Source organism: Oncorhynchus keta, chromosome 15, assembly GCF_023373465.1.
Source record: "Oncorhynchus keta strain PuntledgeMale-10-30-2019 chromosome 15, Oket_V2, whole genome shotgun sequence".
NCBI lineage: Eukaryota > Metazoa > Chordata > Actinopteri > Salmoniformes > Salmonidae > Oncorhynchus > Oncorhynchus keta.
This window is the reverse complement of record NC_068435.1, coordinates 36,954,313-36,972,178: the sequence shown is the minus strand read 5'-3', so window position 1 is coordinate 36,972,178 and position 17,866 is coordinate 36,954,313. Positions and strand designations below refer to the sequence as shown.

General features: G+C 44.1%; 1 protein-coding gene across 4 annotated transcripts in view; it reads right to left on the bottom strand.

Annotated features, from left to right (window-relative positions):
• LOC118375108 (sterile alpha motif domain-containing protein 10) overlaps positions 1–17,866 on the bottom strand; it is a 123,177-nt gene that overhangs the window by 47,969 nt on the left and 57,342 nt on the right. For all 4 annotated transcript variants that reach the window (XM_052463959.1, XM_052463956.1, XM_052463958.1 and 1 more), the window contains exon 3: positions 16,500–16,668. In XM_052463959.1, the coding sequence (XP_052319919.1) occupies positions 16,500–16,668 (169 nt within the window). The remainder of the gene's footprint in view (positions 1–16,499; positions 16,669–17,866) is intronic.

Genomic DNA, 17,866 nt, shown 5'->3' with positions numbered 1-17,866 from the left:
TCGATTTCTTTTCAGTCATTTTAATGTCGGTTGAGATAGTTTTTTTCCAGATTTTTTGTTGTTTGCTGTTTACTCAAACCACCTTCTACGGGCATTGAGTTTGACACGTGCTGTACATGATTGTGTACATGAGTGTGAACATGTAAATCTCACCAGGCCATGTGGAGGTTTGGTTAGTGCAAGACAGGCGTATTCTGACTTGGCTGGGGATGTGCTTGGTAGTTAGCTAGATTCTATAGGTTTCAGCTACTTCAAATTAATACATCTCTGTCAGTTATAGCAGGCCTATCTGCATAGTTACAGAGCATTCAGAAAGCATTCATACCCCTTGACTCATTCCATATTCTGTTGAGTTAAAGCCTGAATTCAAAATGGATAAAAAAATATATAATACCCCATAATGATAAATCAATAATACCACCAGTAACAACCAGTAACAACTAACAACCCATGTAGGCTACCACAAGTAGCAACTAACAACTAACAAGCCATATAGGATACCACCAGTAACAACTAACAACCCATGTAGGATACCACCAGTAACAACTAACAACCCATGTAGACTACCACAAGCAACAACTAACAACCCATGTAGACTACCACAAGTAACAACTAACAACCCATGTAGACTACCACAAGTAAACAACTAACAACCCATGTAGGATACCACCAGTAACAACTAACAACCCATGTAGACTACCACAAGTAAACAACTAACAACCCATGTAGGATACCACCAGTAACAACTAACAACCCATGTAGACTACCACAAGTAACAACTAACAACCCATGTAGGATACCACCAGTAACAACCTTCAACCCATATAGGATACCACCAGTAACAACTAACAACCCATGTAGAATACCACAAGTAGCAGCTAACAACCCATATAGGATACCACCAGTAACAACTAACAACCCATGTAGACTACCACAAGTAACAACGAACAAACCATATAGGATACCACCAGTAACAACCTTCAACCCATATAGGATACCACCAGTAACAACTAACACCCCATGTAGGCTACTACAAGTAACAACAAGCAACCCATATAGGATACCACCAGTAACAACTAACAACCCATATAGGATACCACCAGTAACAACTAACAACCCATGTAGACTACCACAAGTAACAACTAACAACCCATATAGGATACCACCAGTAACAACTAACAACCCATGTAGACTACCACCAGTAACAACTAACAACCCATATAGGATACCACCAGTAACAACTAACAACCCATGTAGGCTACCACAAGTAGCAACTAACAACCCATATAGGATACCACCAGTGACAACTAACAACCCATGTAGACTACCACCAGTAACAACTAACAACCCATTTAGGATACCACCAGTAACAACTAACAACCCATATAGGATACCACCAGTAACAACTAACAACCCATGTAGACTACCACCAGTAACAAATAACAACCCATTTAGGATACCACCAGTAAAAACGAATAACCCATGTAGGCTACCACAAGTAGCGACTAACAACCCATATAGGATACCACCAGTAACAACTAACAACCCATGTAGACCACCACCAGTAACAACTAATAACCCATATAGGATACCACCAGTAACAACCAACAACCCATGTAGACTACCACCAGTAACAACTAACAACCCATATAGGATACCACCAGTAACAACTAACAACCCATGTAGGCTACCACAAGTAGCAACTAACAACCCATATAGGATACCAGCAGTAACAACTAACAACCCATGTAGGCTACCACAAGTAGCAACTAACAACCCATATAGGATACCACCAGTAACAACTAACAACCCATGTAGACCACCACAAGTAGCAACTAACAACCCATATAGGATACCACCAGTAACAACTAACAACCCATGTAGGCTACCACAAGTAACAACGAACAACCCATATAGGATACCACCAGTAACAACTAACAACCCATATAGGATACCACCAGTAACAACTAACAACCCATGTAGACTACCACAAGTAACAACTAACAACCCATATAGGATACCACCAGTAACAACTAACAACCCATATAGGATACCACCAGTAACAACTAACAACCCATATAGTATACCACCAGTAACAACTAACAACCCATGTAGACTACCACCAGTAACAACTAACAACCCATGTAGACTACCACCAGTAACAAATAACAACCCATATAGGATACCACCAGTAACAACTAACAACCCATGTAGGCTACCACAAGTAGCAACTAACAACCCATATAGGATACCACCAGTAACAACTAACACCCCATGTAGGCTACTACAAGTAACAACAAGCAACCCATATAGGATACCACAAGTAGCAACTAACACCCCATATAGGATACCACCAGTAACAACTAACAACCCATGTAGACCACCACCAGTAGCAACGAACAACTTGGGAAACATTATGCTATAAATTCACTTTTGTGCACCCTCAAAAAAGTTAAACTTTTCAACAGTTATCTTGAAGTTGGTGGTAGCAGTGGTTAGGATGCAACTTGAATGTCTGCAAAAATGACTGACAAAAACAAACAAACAATGAACAAAAATGCATTTCACTTAGGAACTCTAAATCAAACTGAACTTAATTCAAAACCTGATTCAGGAGGAAACAGGCTGTGGGCATGCCTACTGTGAAGGGTCCATCTTATTTGGGATCCTTGGGATATTCCTACCCATTGAAGTTGAAATTGAAAATGGTACGGTAAGGGTTAATATCTATATCTATTCTACTCCGTCTATCTAAGGTCTTTGAAAGCCAAGATAACAAACAGATCACCAACCATTTCTAATCTCACCGTACCTTCTCCACTGTGCAATCTGGTTTCAGAGATGGTCATGGGTGCACCTCAGCCACGCTCAAGGTACTAAACAATATCATAACCGCCATCAATAAGAGACATTACTGTGCAGCCTTATTCATCGACCTGGCCAAGGCTTTCGACTCTGTCAATCACCACATTCTTATTGGCAGACTCAACAGCCTTGGTTTCTCAAATTATTGCCTCGGTTGGTTCACCAACTACTTCTCCGATAGAGTTCAGTACGTCAAATCGGAGGGCCTGTTGTCCGGACCTCTGACAGTCTCCTTGGGGGTGCCACAGGGTTCAATTCTCGGGCCGACTCTCTTCTCTGTATACATCAATGATGTCGCTCTTGCTGCGGGTGATTCCCTGATCCACTTCTACGCAGATGACACCATCCTGTATAACTCTGGCCCTTCTTTGGACACCGTGGTAACTAACCTCCAGATGAGATTCACCGCCATACAATACTCCTTTATTGGCCTCCAACTGCTCTTAAAATGCTAGTAAAACTAAATGCATGCTCTTCAACCGATCGCTGCCCGCACCTGCCCGCCCATCCAGCATAACTACTCTGGGCGGTACTGACCTAGAATATGTGGACAACTACAAATACCTAGGTGTCTGGTTAGGCTGTAAACTCTCCTTCCAGACTCATCTCCAATCCAAAATCAAATCTAGAATTGGCTTCCTATTTCACAACAAAGCATCCTTCACTCATGCTGCCAAACATACCTTCGTAAAACTGACCATCCTACCGATCCTCGACTTCGACGATGTCATTTACAAAATAGCCTCCAACCCTCTACTCAGGAAACTGGATGCCATCCGTTTTGTCACCAAAGCCCCATATACTACCCACCAGTACGACCTGTATGCTCTCGTTGGCTGGGACTTGCTTCATATCCGTCGCCAAACCCACTGGCTCCAGGTCATCTACAAGTCTCTGCTAGGTAAAGCCCCGCCTTATCTCAGCTCACTGGTCACGATAGCAGCACCCACCCGTAGCACACACTCCAGCAGGTATATGTCACTGGTTACCCCCAAAGCCAATTCTTCCATTGGCCAACTCTCCTTCCAGTTCTCTGTTGCCAACGCCTGGAACGAACTGCAAAAATCTCTGAAGCTGGAGACTCTTACCTCCCTCACTAGCTTTAAGCACCAGCTGTCAGAGCAGCTCACAGATCACTGCACCTGTATATATACACTTTGCACCCCAGTATCTCTACTTCCACATTCATCTTCTGCACATCCTACCATTCCAGTGTTTAATTACAATATTGTAATTACTTTGCCACCATGGCCTATTTATTGCCTTTCCTCTCTTATCCTACCTCATTTGCACATACTGTATATAGACTTTTTCAACTGTATCATTGACTGTATGTATGTTTATTCCATGTGTAACTCTGTCCTGTTATGTGTCGAACTGCATTGCTTTATCTTGGCCAGGTTTCAGTTGTAAATGAGAACTTGTTCTCAACTTGCCTACCTGGTTAAATAAAGGTGAAATAAAAATTAATTAATTAAAAGGTTAGGGCAGGGTCAGAGTTATGGTTAAGTTTAGGGTACAGGTTAAGGCTAGGGTTTAGGATAGGGGCGTTCCACGGATCCTGATAGCACTGGCCTACTGTGAAGTCAAAAACAGTTTATCCACATCTCTCCCCACCAGAGAAACAAGAATAACACAGTTGAGGTGTCATAATACCAATAAAACCTAGTGGTCAAACAGGAAAATGGTTTCAATAATTTTTACATAATTAATTTATCCCATAGGGAATTTTAGAAACATTTAAAATAAGAGCTTTGTTTTGTGTCGGCTGGCATGATGTTTTGATTACCATGTCAATCTCTCTCTGACAAGGTGATGTTGCGTTTATATTTTGGTTCAGTATACACTACCAGTTAAAAGTTTGGACACACCTACTCATTCAGGGGCTTTTCATTATTTTTTACTATTTTCTACATTGTAGAATAATAGTGAAGAGATCAAAACTATGAAATAAACATATGTAGTAACCAAAAAAAGTGTTAAACAAATCAAATATATTTATATTTGAGATTCTTTAAAGTAGCCACACTTTGCCTTGATGATAGCTCAAATAAAATGTTATTGGTCACATAGACATGGTTAGCAGATGTTATTGGTCACATAGACATGGTTACCAGATGTTATTGGTCACATAGACATGGTTAGCAGATGTTATTGGTCACATAGACATGGTTAGCAGATGTTATTGGTCACATAGACATGGTTAGCAGATGTTATTGGTCACATAGACATGGTTAGCAGATGTTATTGGTCACATAGACATGGTTAGCAGATGTTATTGGTCACATAGACATGGTTAGCAGATGTTATTGGTCACATAGACATGGTTAGCAGATGTTATTGGTCACATAGACATGGTTAGCAGATGTTATTGGTCACATAGACATGGTTAGCAGATGTTATTGGTCACATAGACATGGTTAGCAGATGTTATTGGTCACATAGACATGGTTAGCAGATGTTATTGGTCACATAGACATGGTTAGCAGATGTTATTGGTCACATAGACATGGTTAGCAGATGTTATTGGTCACATAGACATGGTTAGCAGATGTTATTGGTCACATTGAGAGTTTAGCGAAATGCTTGTGCTTCTAGTTGACAGTGCAGTAATATCAGTAATATCTAGTATATTACCTAATACACACAAATCTAAAGAGGTGAATGAGAATATGTACATGTAAGTATATGGATGAGCGAAGGCCGAGCGGCATAGGCAAGGTGCAATAGATGGTATAAAATACAGTATATACAGTACAAATGATATGAGTACTCTAAGATATGTAAATATTATTCAAGTGGCATTATTTAGAGTGCATTGTATAAAGTGACTGGTGATCCATTTATTAAAGTGGCCAGTGATTGGGTCTCCATGTAGGCAGCAGCCTCTCCGAGTTAGTGATTGTTGTTTAGCAGTCTGATGGCCTTGAGATAGAAGCTGTTTCTCAGTCAGCTTTGATGCACCTGTACTGACTTTGCCTTCTAGTGGTGTGAGCAGGCAGTGGCTCGGGTGGTTGATGTCCTTGATGATCTTTCCGGCCTTCCTATGACATCGGATACTGTAGGTGTTATGGAGGGCAGGTAGTTTGCCCCCAGTGATGCGTTGTGCAGACCGCACCACCCTCTGGAGAGCCTTGCGTTTGAGGGAGGTGCAGTTGCCATACCAGGCTGTGAAACAGCCCAACAGGATGCTCTCGATTGTGCATCTGTTGAAGTTTGTCAGGGTTTTGAGTGACAAGCCAAATTCCTTCAGCCTCCTGAGGTTGAAGAGGGGCTGTTGCGCCTTCTTTGGCACACTGCCTGTGTGTGTGGACCATTTCAGCTTGTCTGTGATGTGTACGACAAGGAACTTAAAACTTTCCACCCTCTCCACTGCTGTCCCTTCGATGTGGATGGGGAGGTGCTCCCTCTGCTGTTTCCTGAAGTCCACGATCAGCTCCTTTGTTTTGTTGACATTGAGTGAGAGGTTGCTTTCCTGACACCACACTCCGAGTCCCCCCCCATCTCTTCCCTGTAGGCTGTCTCGTCGTTGTTGGTAATCAAGCCCACGACTGTTGTGTCGTCTGCAATGACTGAGTTGGAGGTGTGCATGGCCACGCAGTCGTGGGTGAGGAGTACAGGAGTGGGATGAGCACGCACCCTTGTATTGCCCCAGTGTTGAGGGTCAGTGAAGTGGAGATGTTGTTTCCTACCTTCACCACAATTGGGTCCCGTCAGAAAGTCCAGGACCCAATTGCACAGGGCAGGGTTGATACCCAGGGCCTCCAGCTTGATGATGAGCTTGGAGGGTACTATGATGCTGAATGCTGAGCTGTAGTCAATGAACAGCATTCTAACATAGGTATTCCCTTTGTCCAAATGGGATAGGGCAGTGTGCAGTGTGATGGCGATTGCGTTGCCTGTGTACCTGTTGTGCCTGTGTACCTGTTGGGGCGGTATGCAAACTGAAGTGGGTCTATGGTGGTCGGTAAGGTGGAGGTGATATGATCCTTGACTAGTTTCGCAAAGCACTTCATGATGACAGAAGTGAGGGCTAAGGGGCGGTAGTCATTTAGTTCAGTCATCTTTGCCTTCTTGGACGCAGGAACAGTGGTTGCCACCTTGAAGCATGTGGGGACAACAGACTGGGATAGGGAGCGATTGAATATGTCCGTAAACACACCAGCCAGCTGGTCTGTGCATGCTTTGAGGACATGGCAAGGGATGCCGTCTGGGCCAGGAGCCTTGCGGGGGTTAACACGTTTAAATGTTTTACTCACGTCAGCCACGGAGAAGGAGAGAGCGGGGGGTGCAGTCCTTGTTAGGGGGCCGCGACGGTGGCATTGTATTATCCTCAAAGCGGGCAAAGAAGGTGTTTAGTTTGTCTGGAAGCGTGACGTCCGTGTCCGTGACGTGGCTGGTTTTCTTTTTGTGGTCCGTGATTTCCTGTAGACCCTTCCACCTACGTCTCGTGTCTGAGCCATTGAATTGCGACTCCACCTTGTCCCTGTACTGGCATTTCATTTGTTAGATTGCCTCGTGGAGGGAATAACTACACTGTTTATATTCAGACATATTCCCATACCTCTATCCATGGTTAAATGCACATTCACTTTTGCGCGAATGCCGCCATCCATCCACGGTTTCTGGTTAGGGTAGGTTTTAATAGTCACAGTGGGTACAACATCTCTAATGCACTTCCTTATAAACTCACTCACGGAGTCAGTGTATATGTCAATGTTGTTCTCTGAGGCTGACCGGAACAGCTTTCCGCACTCTTTGCATTCTCTCAACCAGCTTCATTTATTTATTTATTTATTTTTAAACTTTATTTATACAGGTTTTTCTCATTGAGATAACATCTCTTTTTCAAGAGAGACCTGCTCCAATAGCAGCAGGGGGAACACCGTTTCAGACATAAACTAACTATAGATTAACGTACAGTACAACAATTACACACAACGTAACAAAAACAAAAGACTTAAAACAGCTGTGCTAAAGACAATTACACTCTTCTATGATATTTACATCGATCAAGTGTTAAAACTCCACCAACGAAACCAGATCATCGCATTTTTAAATGTTCAGGAGAGAATTCCAGGACCACGGAACTGAGTACACTAAAACAATTTCTACAATGACCTGTTCTCATTTTTGGTACTGTTAAAAGCAAATGAAAATGGGACTGTGATATTTATTTACCGACCTGGTTAAAAAAGAACAGAGATAAAATATAATTTGACACAATATGGCCTTATAAATCAGTGATCAGTGTTGAAGCCTACACAAGGTCAATGACAACCAGCCAACAGATATCACAATGATGTGTTAGACTTTTCTGAACTGTAATGAACCAGAGGGCCGCATGATATACTGAATCAAGTGCTCTCAGGGTAGTGGCTGAGGCCTGCATATACACTACCGTTCAAAAGTTTGGGGTCACATAGAAATGTCCTTGTTTTTGAAAGAAAAGCACATTTTTTTGTCCATTAAAATAACATCAAATTGATCAGAAATACAGACATTGTTCATGTTGTAAATGACTATTATAGCTTGAAACAGCTGATTCTTTATGAATATCTACAGCTGAAGTTGGAAGTTGACATACAATTTAGCCAAATACATTTAAACTCAGCTTTTCACAATTCCTGACATTTCATCCTAGTAAATATTCCCTGTCTTAGGTCAGTTAGGATGACCACTTTATTTTAAGAATGGGAAATGTCAGAATAATAGCAGAGATAATTATTTATTTAAACTTTAATTTATTTCTTCACATTCCCAGTTGGTCAGAAGTGTACATACACTCAATTAGTATTTGGTGGCATTGCCTTTAAATTGTTAAAGTTGTTAAATTGTTTTTTTAAAAATGTACCTTTATTTAACCAGGTACGCCAGTTGAGAACAAGTTCTCATTTACAACTGCGACCTGGACAAGATAAAGCAAAGCAGTGTGACACAAACAACAACACAGAGTTAGAGATACTAGGGTGCAAAAGAGCAAGAGGGTAAGTAATAATATGGGGATGAGGTAGTTGGGTGCGCTATTTAAAGATAGGCTGTGTGCAGGTACAGTGAGCAGGTACAGTGATCGGTAAGCTGCTCTGACAGCAGATGCTTAAAATTAGGGTGGGAGATATAAGACTCCAGCTTCAGAGATTTTTGCAATTCGTTCCAGTCATTGGTAGCAGAGAACTGGAAGGAAAGGAGACCAAAGGAAGTTTTGGCTTTGGGGATGACCAGTGCAATATACCTTCTGGAGCGGGTGCTATGGGTGGGTGTTGCTATCGTGACCAGTGAGCTGAGATAAGGCGGGGTTTTACCTAGCAAAGACTTATAGATGACCTGGAGCCAGTGGGGTGGAGAGTGATATGTAATGAGGGCCAGCCAACGAGATCATACAGAACGCAGTGGTGGGTAATATATGGGGCTTTGGTTATAAAACGGATGGCACTGTGATAGACTGCATCCAATTTGCTGAGCAGAGTGTTGGAGGCCATTTTGTAAATTACATCGCCGAAGTCGAGGATTGGTAGGATAGTCAGGTTTACAAGGGTATGTTTGGCTGCATGAGTCAAACTTGGGTCAAATGTTTCGTGTAGCCTTCCACAAGCTTCCCACAAAAAGTTGGGTGAATGTTGGCCCATTCCTCCTGACAGAGCTGGTGTAACTGAGTCAGGTAGGCCTCCTTGCTCACACACACTTTTTCAGTTCTGCCCACAAACTTTCTTTGGAATTGAGGTCAGGGCTTTGTGATGGCCACTCCATACCTTGACTTTGTTGTCCTTAAGCCATTTTGCAACAACATTGGAAGTATGCTTGGGGTCAGCGTCCATTTGGAAGATCCATTTGCGACCAAGCTTTAACTTCCTGACTGATGTCTTGAGATGTTGCTTCAATATATCCACATACTTTTCCTCACACATGATGCCATCTATTTTGTGCACCAGTCCCTCCTGCAGCAAAGCACCCCCACAACATGATGCTGCCACCCCGGTTCTTCACTTTTGGGATTGTGTTCTTCGGCTTGCAATCTCCCCCTTTTTCCTCCAAACATAACGATGGTCATTATGGCCCAACAGTTCTACTATTGGTTCATCAGACCAGAGGATATTTCTCCTAAAAGTACGATATTTGTCCCCATGTGCAGTTATAAACCGTAGTCTGGCTTTTTTATGGGAGTTTTGGAGCAGTGGCTTCTTTCTTGCTGAGCGGCCTTTCAGGTTATGTCGATATAGGACTCGTTTTACTGTTGTCACGCCCTGGCAATAGAGAGGCTTTTTATTCTCTATTTTGGTTAGGCCAGGGTGTGACTAGGGTGGGCATTCTATGTCCTTTTTTCTATGTTTTGAATTTCGATGTCTTGGCCTGGTATGGTTCTCAATCAGGGACAGCTATCTATCTTGTCTCTGATTGAGAACCATACTTAGGTACCCTTTTCCCCCACCTGTTTTGTGGGAAGTTAACTTTGTCTTTGTTCAGGGCACATAGCCCAAAGCTTCACGGTTTGTCTTTGTTCAGGGCACATAGCCCAAAGCTTCACGGTTTGTCTTTGTTCAGGGCACATAGCCCAAAGCTTCACGGTTTGTCTTTGTTCAGGGCACATAGCCCAAAACATCACGGTTTGTCTTTGTTCAGGGCACATAGCCCAATGCTTCACGGTTTGTAGTTGTTCAGGGCACGTAAGCACAAATATTCACGGTTTGTCTTTGTTCAGGGCACATAGCCCAAAGCTTCACGGTTTGTAGTTGTTCAGGGCACATAGCCCTAAGCTTCACGGTTTGTAGTTGTTCAGGGCACATAGCCCAAAGCTCACGGTTTGTCTTTGTTCAGGGCACATAGCCCAAAGCTTCACGGTTTGTAGTTGTTCAGGGCACATAGCCTAAAGATTCACGGTTTGTCTTTGTTCAGGGCACATAGCCCAAAGCTTCACGGTTTGTCTTTGTTCATGGCACATAGCCCAAAGCTTCACGGTTTGTCTTTGTTCAGGGCACATAGCCCAATGCTTCACGGTTTGTAGTTGTTCAGGGCACGTAAGCACAAAGATTCACGGTTTGTCTTTGTTCAGGGCACATAGCCCAAAGCTTCACGGTTTGTAGTTGTTCAGGGCACATAGCCCTAAGCTTCACGGTTTGTAGTTGTTCAGGGCACATAGCCCAAAGCTCACGGTTTGTCTTTGTTCAGGGCACATAGCCCAAAGCTTCACGGTTTGTAGTTGTTCAGGGCACATAGCCTAAAGCTTCACGGTTTGTAGTTGTTCAGGGCACATAGCCTAAAGATTCACGGTTTGTCTTTGTTCAGGGCACATAGCCCAAAGCTCACGGTTTGTCTTTGTTCAGGGCACATAGCCCAAAGCTTCACGGTTTGTAGTTGTTCAGGGCACATAGCCCAAAGCTTCACGGTTTGTAGTTGTTCAGGGCACATAGCCTAAAGATTCACGGTTTGTCTTTGTTCAGGGCACATAGCCCAAAGCTTCACGGTTTGTAGTTGTTCAGGGCACATAGCCCAAAGCTTCACGGTTTGTAGTTGTTCAGGGCACATAGCCTAAAGATTCACGGTTTGTCTTTGTTCAGGGCACATAGCCTAAAGATTCACGGTTTGTAGTTGTTCAGGGCACATAGCCCTAAGCTTCACGGTTTGTAGTTGTTCAGGGCACATAGCCCTAAGCTTCACGGTTTGTAGTTGTTCAGGGCACATAGCCCAAAGCTCACGGTTTGTCTTTGTTCAGGGCACATAGCCCAAAGCTTCACGGTTTGTAGTTGTTCAGGGCACATAGCCCAAAGCTTCACGGTTTGTAGTTGTTCAGGGCACATAGCCTAAAGATTCACGGTTTGTCTTTGTTCAGGGCACATAGCCCAAAGCTCACGGTTTGTCTTTGTTCAGGGCACATAGCCCAAAGCTTCACGGTTTGTAGTTGTTCAGGGCACATAGCCCAAAGCTTCACGGTTTGTAGTTGTTCAGGGCACATAGCCTAAAGATTCACGGTTTGTCTTTGTTCAGGGCACATAGCCCAAAGCTTCACGGTTTGTAGTTGTTCAGGGCACATAGCCCAAAGCTTCACGGTTTGTAGTTGTTCAGGGCACATAGCCTAAAGATTCACGGTTTGTCTTTGTTCAGGGCACATAGCCTAAAGATTCACGGTTTGTAGTTGTTCATGGCACATAGCCCAAAGCTTCACGGTTTGTAGTTGTTCATGGCACATAGCCCAAAGCTTCACGGTTTGTCTTTGTTCAGGGCACATAGCCCAAAGCTTCACGGTTTGTCTTTGTTCAGGGCACATAGCCCAAAGCTTCACGGTTTGTCTTTGTTCAGGGCACATAGCCCAAAGCTTCACGGTTTGTAGTTGTTCAGGGCACATAGCCTAAAGATTCACGGTTTGTCTTTGTTCAGGGCACATAGCCCAAAGCTTCACGGTTTGTAGTTGTTCATGGCACATAGCCCAAAGCTTCACGGTTTGTCTTTGTTCAGGGCACATAGCCCAAAGCTTCACGGTTTGTCTTTGTTCAGGGCACATAGCCCAAAGCTTCACGGTTTGTCTTTGTTCAGGGCACATAGCCCAAAGCTTCACGGTTTGTCTTTGTTCAGGGCACATAGCCCAAAGCTTCACGGTTTGTAGTTGTTCATGGCACATAGCCCAAAGCTTCACGGTTTGTAGTTGTTCATGGCACATAGCCCAAAGCTTCACGGTTTGTCTTTGTTCAGGGCACATAGCCCAAAGCTTCACGGTTTGTCTTTGTTCAGGGCACATAGCCCAAAGCTTCACGGTTTGTAGTTGTTCAGGGCACATAGCCCAAAGCTTCACGGTTTGTAGTTGTTCAGGGCACATAGCCCAAAGCTTCACGGTTTGTCTTTGTTCAGGGCACATAGCCCAAAGCTTCACGGTTTGTAGTTGTTCAGGGCACATAGCCCAAAGCTTCACGGTTTGTAGTTGTTCAGGGCACATAGCCTAAAGATTCACGGTTTGTAGTTGTTCATGGCACATAGCCCAAAGCTTCACGGTTTGTAGTTGTTCATGGCACATAGCCCAAAGCTTCACGGTTTGTAGTTGTTCAGGGCACATAGCCCAAAGCTTCACGGTTTGTAGTTGTTCAGGGCACATAGCCCAAAGCTTCACGGTTTGTAGTTGTTCAGGGCACATAGCCCAAAGCTTCACGTTTTGTAGTTGTTCAGGGCACATAGCCCAAAGCTTCACGGTTTGTAGTTGTTCAGGGCACATAGCCCAAAGCTTCACGGTTTGTCTTTGTTCAGGGCACATAGCCCAAAGCTTCACGGTTTGTAGTTGTTCAGGGCACATAGCCCAAAGCTTCACGGTTTGTAGTTGTTCAGGGCACATAGCCTAAAGATTCACGGTTTGTAGTTGTTCATGGCACATAGCCCAAAGCTTCACGGTTTGTAGTTGTTCATGGCACATAGCCCAAAGCTTCACGGTTTGTAGTTGTTCAGGGCACATAGCCCAAAGCTTCACGGTTTGTAGTTGTTCAGGGCACATAGCCCAAAGCTTCACGGTTTGTAGTTGTTCAGGGCACATAGCCCAAAGCTTCACGGTTTGTAGTTGTTCAGGGCACATAGCCCAAAGCTTCACGGTTTGTAGTTGTTCAGGGCACATAGCCCAAAGCTTCACGGTTTGTCTTTGTTCATGGCACATAGCCCAAAGCTTCACGGTTTGTAGTTGTTCAGGGCACATAGCCCAAAGCTTCACGGTTTGTAGTTGTTCAGGGCACATAGCCCAAAGCTTCACGGTTTGTAGTTGTTCATGGCACATAGCCCAAAGCTTCACGGTTTGTAGTTGTTCATGGCACATAGCCCAAAGCTTCACGGTTTGTCTTTGTTCATGGCACATAGCCCAAAGCTTCACGGTTTGTCTTTGTTCATGGCACATAGCCCAAAGCTTCACGGTTTGTAGTTGTTCATGGCACATAGCCCAAAGCTTCACGGTTTGTAGTTGTTCATGGCACATAGCCCAAAGCTTCACGGTTTGTAGTTGTTCAGGGCACATAGCCCAAAGCTTCACGGTTTGTAGTTGTTCATGGCACATAGCCCAAAGCTTCACGGTTTGTAGTTGTTCATGGCACATAGCCCAAAGCTTCACGGTTTGTAGTTGTTCATGGCACATAGCCCAAAGCTTCACGGTTTGTAGTTGTTCATGGCACATAGCCCAAAGCTTCACGGTTTGTAGTTGTTCATGGCACATAGCCCAAAGCTTCACGGTTTGTAGTTGTTCATGGCACATAGCCCAAAGCTTCACGGTTTGTAGTTGTTCATGGCACATAGCCCAAAGCTTCACGGTTTGTAGTTGTTCATGGCACATAGCCCAAAGCTTCACGGTTTGTAGTTGTTCATGGCACATAGCCCAAAGCTTCACGGTTTGTCTTTGTTCATGGCACATAGCCCAAAGCTTCACGGTTTGTATTTGTTCATGGCACATAGCCCAAAGCTTCACGGTTTGTAGTTGTTCATGGCACATAGCCCAAAGCTTCACGGTTTGTAGTTGTTCATGGCACATAGCCCAAAGCTTCACGGTTTGTAGTTGTTCAGGGCACATAGCCCAAAGCTTCACGGTTTGTAGTTGTTCATGGCACATGGCCCAAAGCTTCACGGTTTGTAGTTGTTCATGGCACATGGCCCAAAGCTTCACGGTTTGTAGTTGTTCATGGCACATAGCCCAAAGCTTCACGGTTTGTAGTTGTTCATGGCACATAGCCCAAAGCTTCACGGTTTGTAGTTGTTCATGGCACATAGCCCAAAGCTTCACGGTTTGTAGTTGTTCATGGCACATAGCCCAAAGCTTCACGGTTTGTAGTTGTTCATGGCACATAGCCCAAAGCTTCACGGTTTGTAGTTGTTCATGGCACATAGCCCAAAGCTTCACGGTTTGTCTTTGTTCATGGCACATAGCCCAAAGCTTCACGGTTTGTCTTTGTTCAGGGCACATAGCCCAAAGCTCACGGTTTGTCTTTGTTCAGGGCACATAGCCCAAAGCTTCACGGTTTGTAGTTGTTCAGGGCACATAGCCTAAAGATTCACGGTTTGTCTTTGTTCAGGGCACATAGCCCAAAGCTTCACGGTTTGTCTTTGTTCATGGCACATAGCCCAAAGCTTCACGGTTTGTCTTTGTTCATGGCACATAGCCCAAAGCTTCACGGTTTGTAGTTGTTCATGGCACATAGCCCAAAGCTTCACGGTTTGTAGTTGTTCATGGCACATAGCCCAAAGCTTCACGGTTTGTAGTTGTTCATGGCACATAGCCCAAAGCTTCACGGTTTGTAGTTGTTCATGGCACATAGCCCAAAGCTTCACGGTTTGTAGTTGTTCATGGCACATAGCCCAAAGCTTCACGGTTTGTAGTTGTTCATGGCACATAGCCCAAAGCTTCACGGTTTGTCTTTGTTCATGGCACATAGCCCAAAGCTTCACGGTTTGTAGTTGTTCATGGCACATAGCCCAAAGCTTCACGGTTTGTCTTTGTTCATGGCACATAGCCCAAAGCTTCACGGTTTGTCTTTGTTCATGGCACATAGCCCAAAGCTTCACGGTTTGTCTTTGTTCATGGCACATAGCCCAAAGCTTCACGGTTTGTCTTTGTTCATGGCACATAGCCCAAAGCTTCACGGTTTGTAGTTGTTCATGGCACATAGCCCAAAGCTTCACGGTTTGTCTTTGTTCATGGCACATAGCCCAAAGCTTCACGGTTTGTAGTTGTTCATGGCACATAGCCCAAAGCTTCACGGTTTGTAGTTGTTCATGGCACATAGCCCAAAGCTTCACGGTTTGTAGTTGTTCATGGCACATAGCCCAAAGCTTCACGGTTTGTAGTTGTTCATGGCACATAGCCCAAAGCTTCACGGTTGGTTTTTTGTTCTTCGTTTTGTCGGCATCATTTTAAAATAAAGTTAAAATGTATGCTTACCATGCTGCACCTTGGTCCAGTCCTTCAGCCAGCCGTGACAAAGATGAACGTACTTTGGTGCGAAAAGTGTAAATCAATCCCAGAACAACAGCAAAGGACCTTGTGAAGATGCTGGAGGAAACAGGTACAAAAGTATCTATATCCACAGTAAAACAAGTCCTATATCAACATAACCTGAAAGGCCGCTCAGCAAGGAAGAAGCCACTGCTCCAAAACCGACATAAAGCCAGACTACGGTTTGCAACAAATTATGTCAATTAGCCGATCAGAAGCTTCTAAATCCATGACATAATTTTCTGGAATTTTCCAAGCTGTTTAAAGGCACAGTCAACTTAGTGTATGTAAACTTCTGACCCACTGGAATTGTGATACAGTGAAGTATAAGTGAAATAATCTGTCTTTAAACGATTGTTGGAAAAAGTACTTGTGTCATGCACAAAGTAGATGTCCTAACCGACTTGCCGAAACTTTAACAAGAAATGTGTGGAGTGGTTGAAAACGAGTTTTAATGACTCCAACCTTAGTGATTGTAAACTTCCGACTTCAAGAAGGTCACACATTACCTGTGATAGTATATGTTGGGAGAAGGTCACACATTACCTGTGATAGTATATAGTGGGAGAAGGTCACACATTACCTGTGATAGTATATAGTGGGAGAAGGTCACACATTACCTGTGATAGTATATGTTGGGAGAAGGTCACACATTACCTGTGATAGTATATAGTGGGAGGGGTCCACACATTACCTGTGATAGCGTGGTGGGAGAAGGCTTCTACATAGGTTAGGTAGTTGTGTGGACAGTGTTTCTTTAGCCACTTGCAGACGTTCTGTTGGGTCCACAGCACCACTGGTTTGGACAGACTGGACAGCGTAGGGCTGGTGTGGTACACAGTGAAGGCTCCTCCTGGATGCAGCTGAAACACACAGAGTATGGGGGTTACTGTGTGTGTGTGTGTGTGTGTGTGTGTGTGTGTGTGTGTGTGTGTACAGTATATGTTTACATTGTGTGAGACAATGGAAGGAAGCGTAACCTTTTTTATGATATGATGTTTTGTTGTGTGAATGTACTCTGTGTTGTGACTGAGTGATTGTGAACATTATATTCTGGTGACAGAGTGTGTGTCCTTTGTATTATCTTTGACTCTTCCAGGTCAGCTGCCTTAGTGCTCCCAACAGTGTGATGGCTGTGGGCCCTGCTGTGTGAGATATGACAGTGTCTGTCACCTCTTCCCCCGTCTTAACACTGTTGAGATAGCTGTGACATTGCTGTCGACCCTGCTTCTGCTTTGTAACACTCTCACACACACACACACACATGGCTCGTCCTTTATTCAGCTGGCATAATTACAGGGTTGAATATGTCCATTCATAAGGTCAGTGACCGTTAATAAGGTCAGACCAGAGCCAGCATCTCTCTGATGGATTACATTCATACACGCCTCCCGTTAATCCAGCCTGTGATTGGCCCAGTGGTTGAAGCAAGGCAGTCGGCTAACATCCTGTAATTCCATAAAATAAGCCACACAAACAGAGTTTTTAAAAGGTTCTCCACCATCACTCAATTTGATATGGCCAACAACGGGTAACTGCCAAAATAAAGGAAACACCAACATAAAGTATCTTAGTAGGGCGTTGGGCCACCACGAGCCAGAACAGCTTCAATGCACCTTGGCATAGATTCTACAAGTGTCTTAGTAGGGCGTTGGGCCACCAGGATCCAGAACAGCTTCAATGCACCTTGGCATAGATTCTACAAGTGTCGTAGTAGGGCGTTGGGCCACCACGAGCCACCAGAACAGCTTCAATGCACCTTGGCATAGATTCTACAAGTGTCTTAGTAGGGTGTTGGGCCACCACGAGCCACCAGAACCGCTTCAATGCACCTTGGCATAGATTCTACAAGTGTCTTAGTAGGGTGTTGGGCCACCACAATCCAGAACAGCTTCAATGCACCTTGGCATATATTCTACAAGTGTCTTAGTAGGGTGTTGGGCCACCACAATCCAGAACAGCTTCAATGTACCTTGGCATAGAATCTACGAGTATCTTAGTAGGGCGTTGTGCCACCAGAACAGCTTCAATGCACCTTGGCATAGAATCTACGAGTATCTT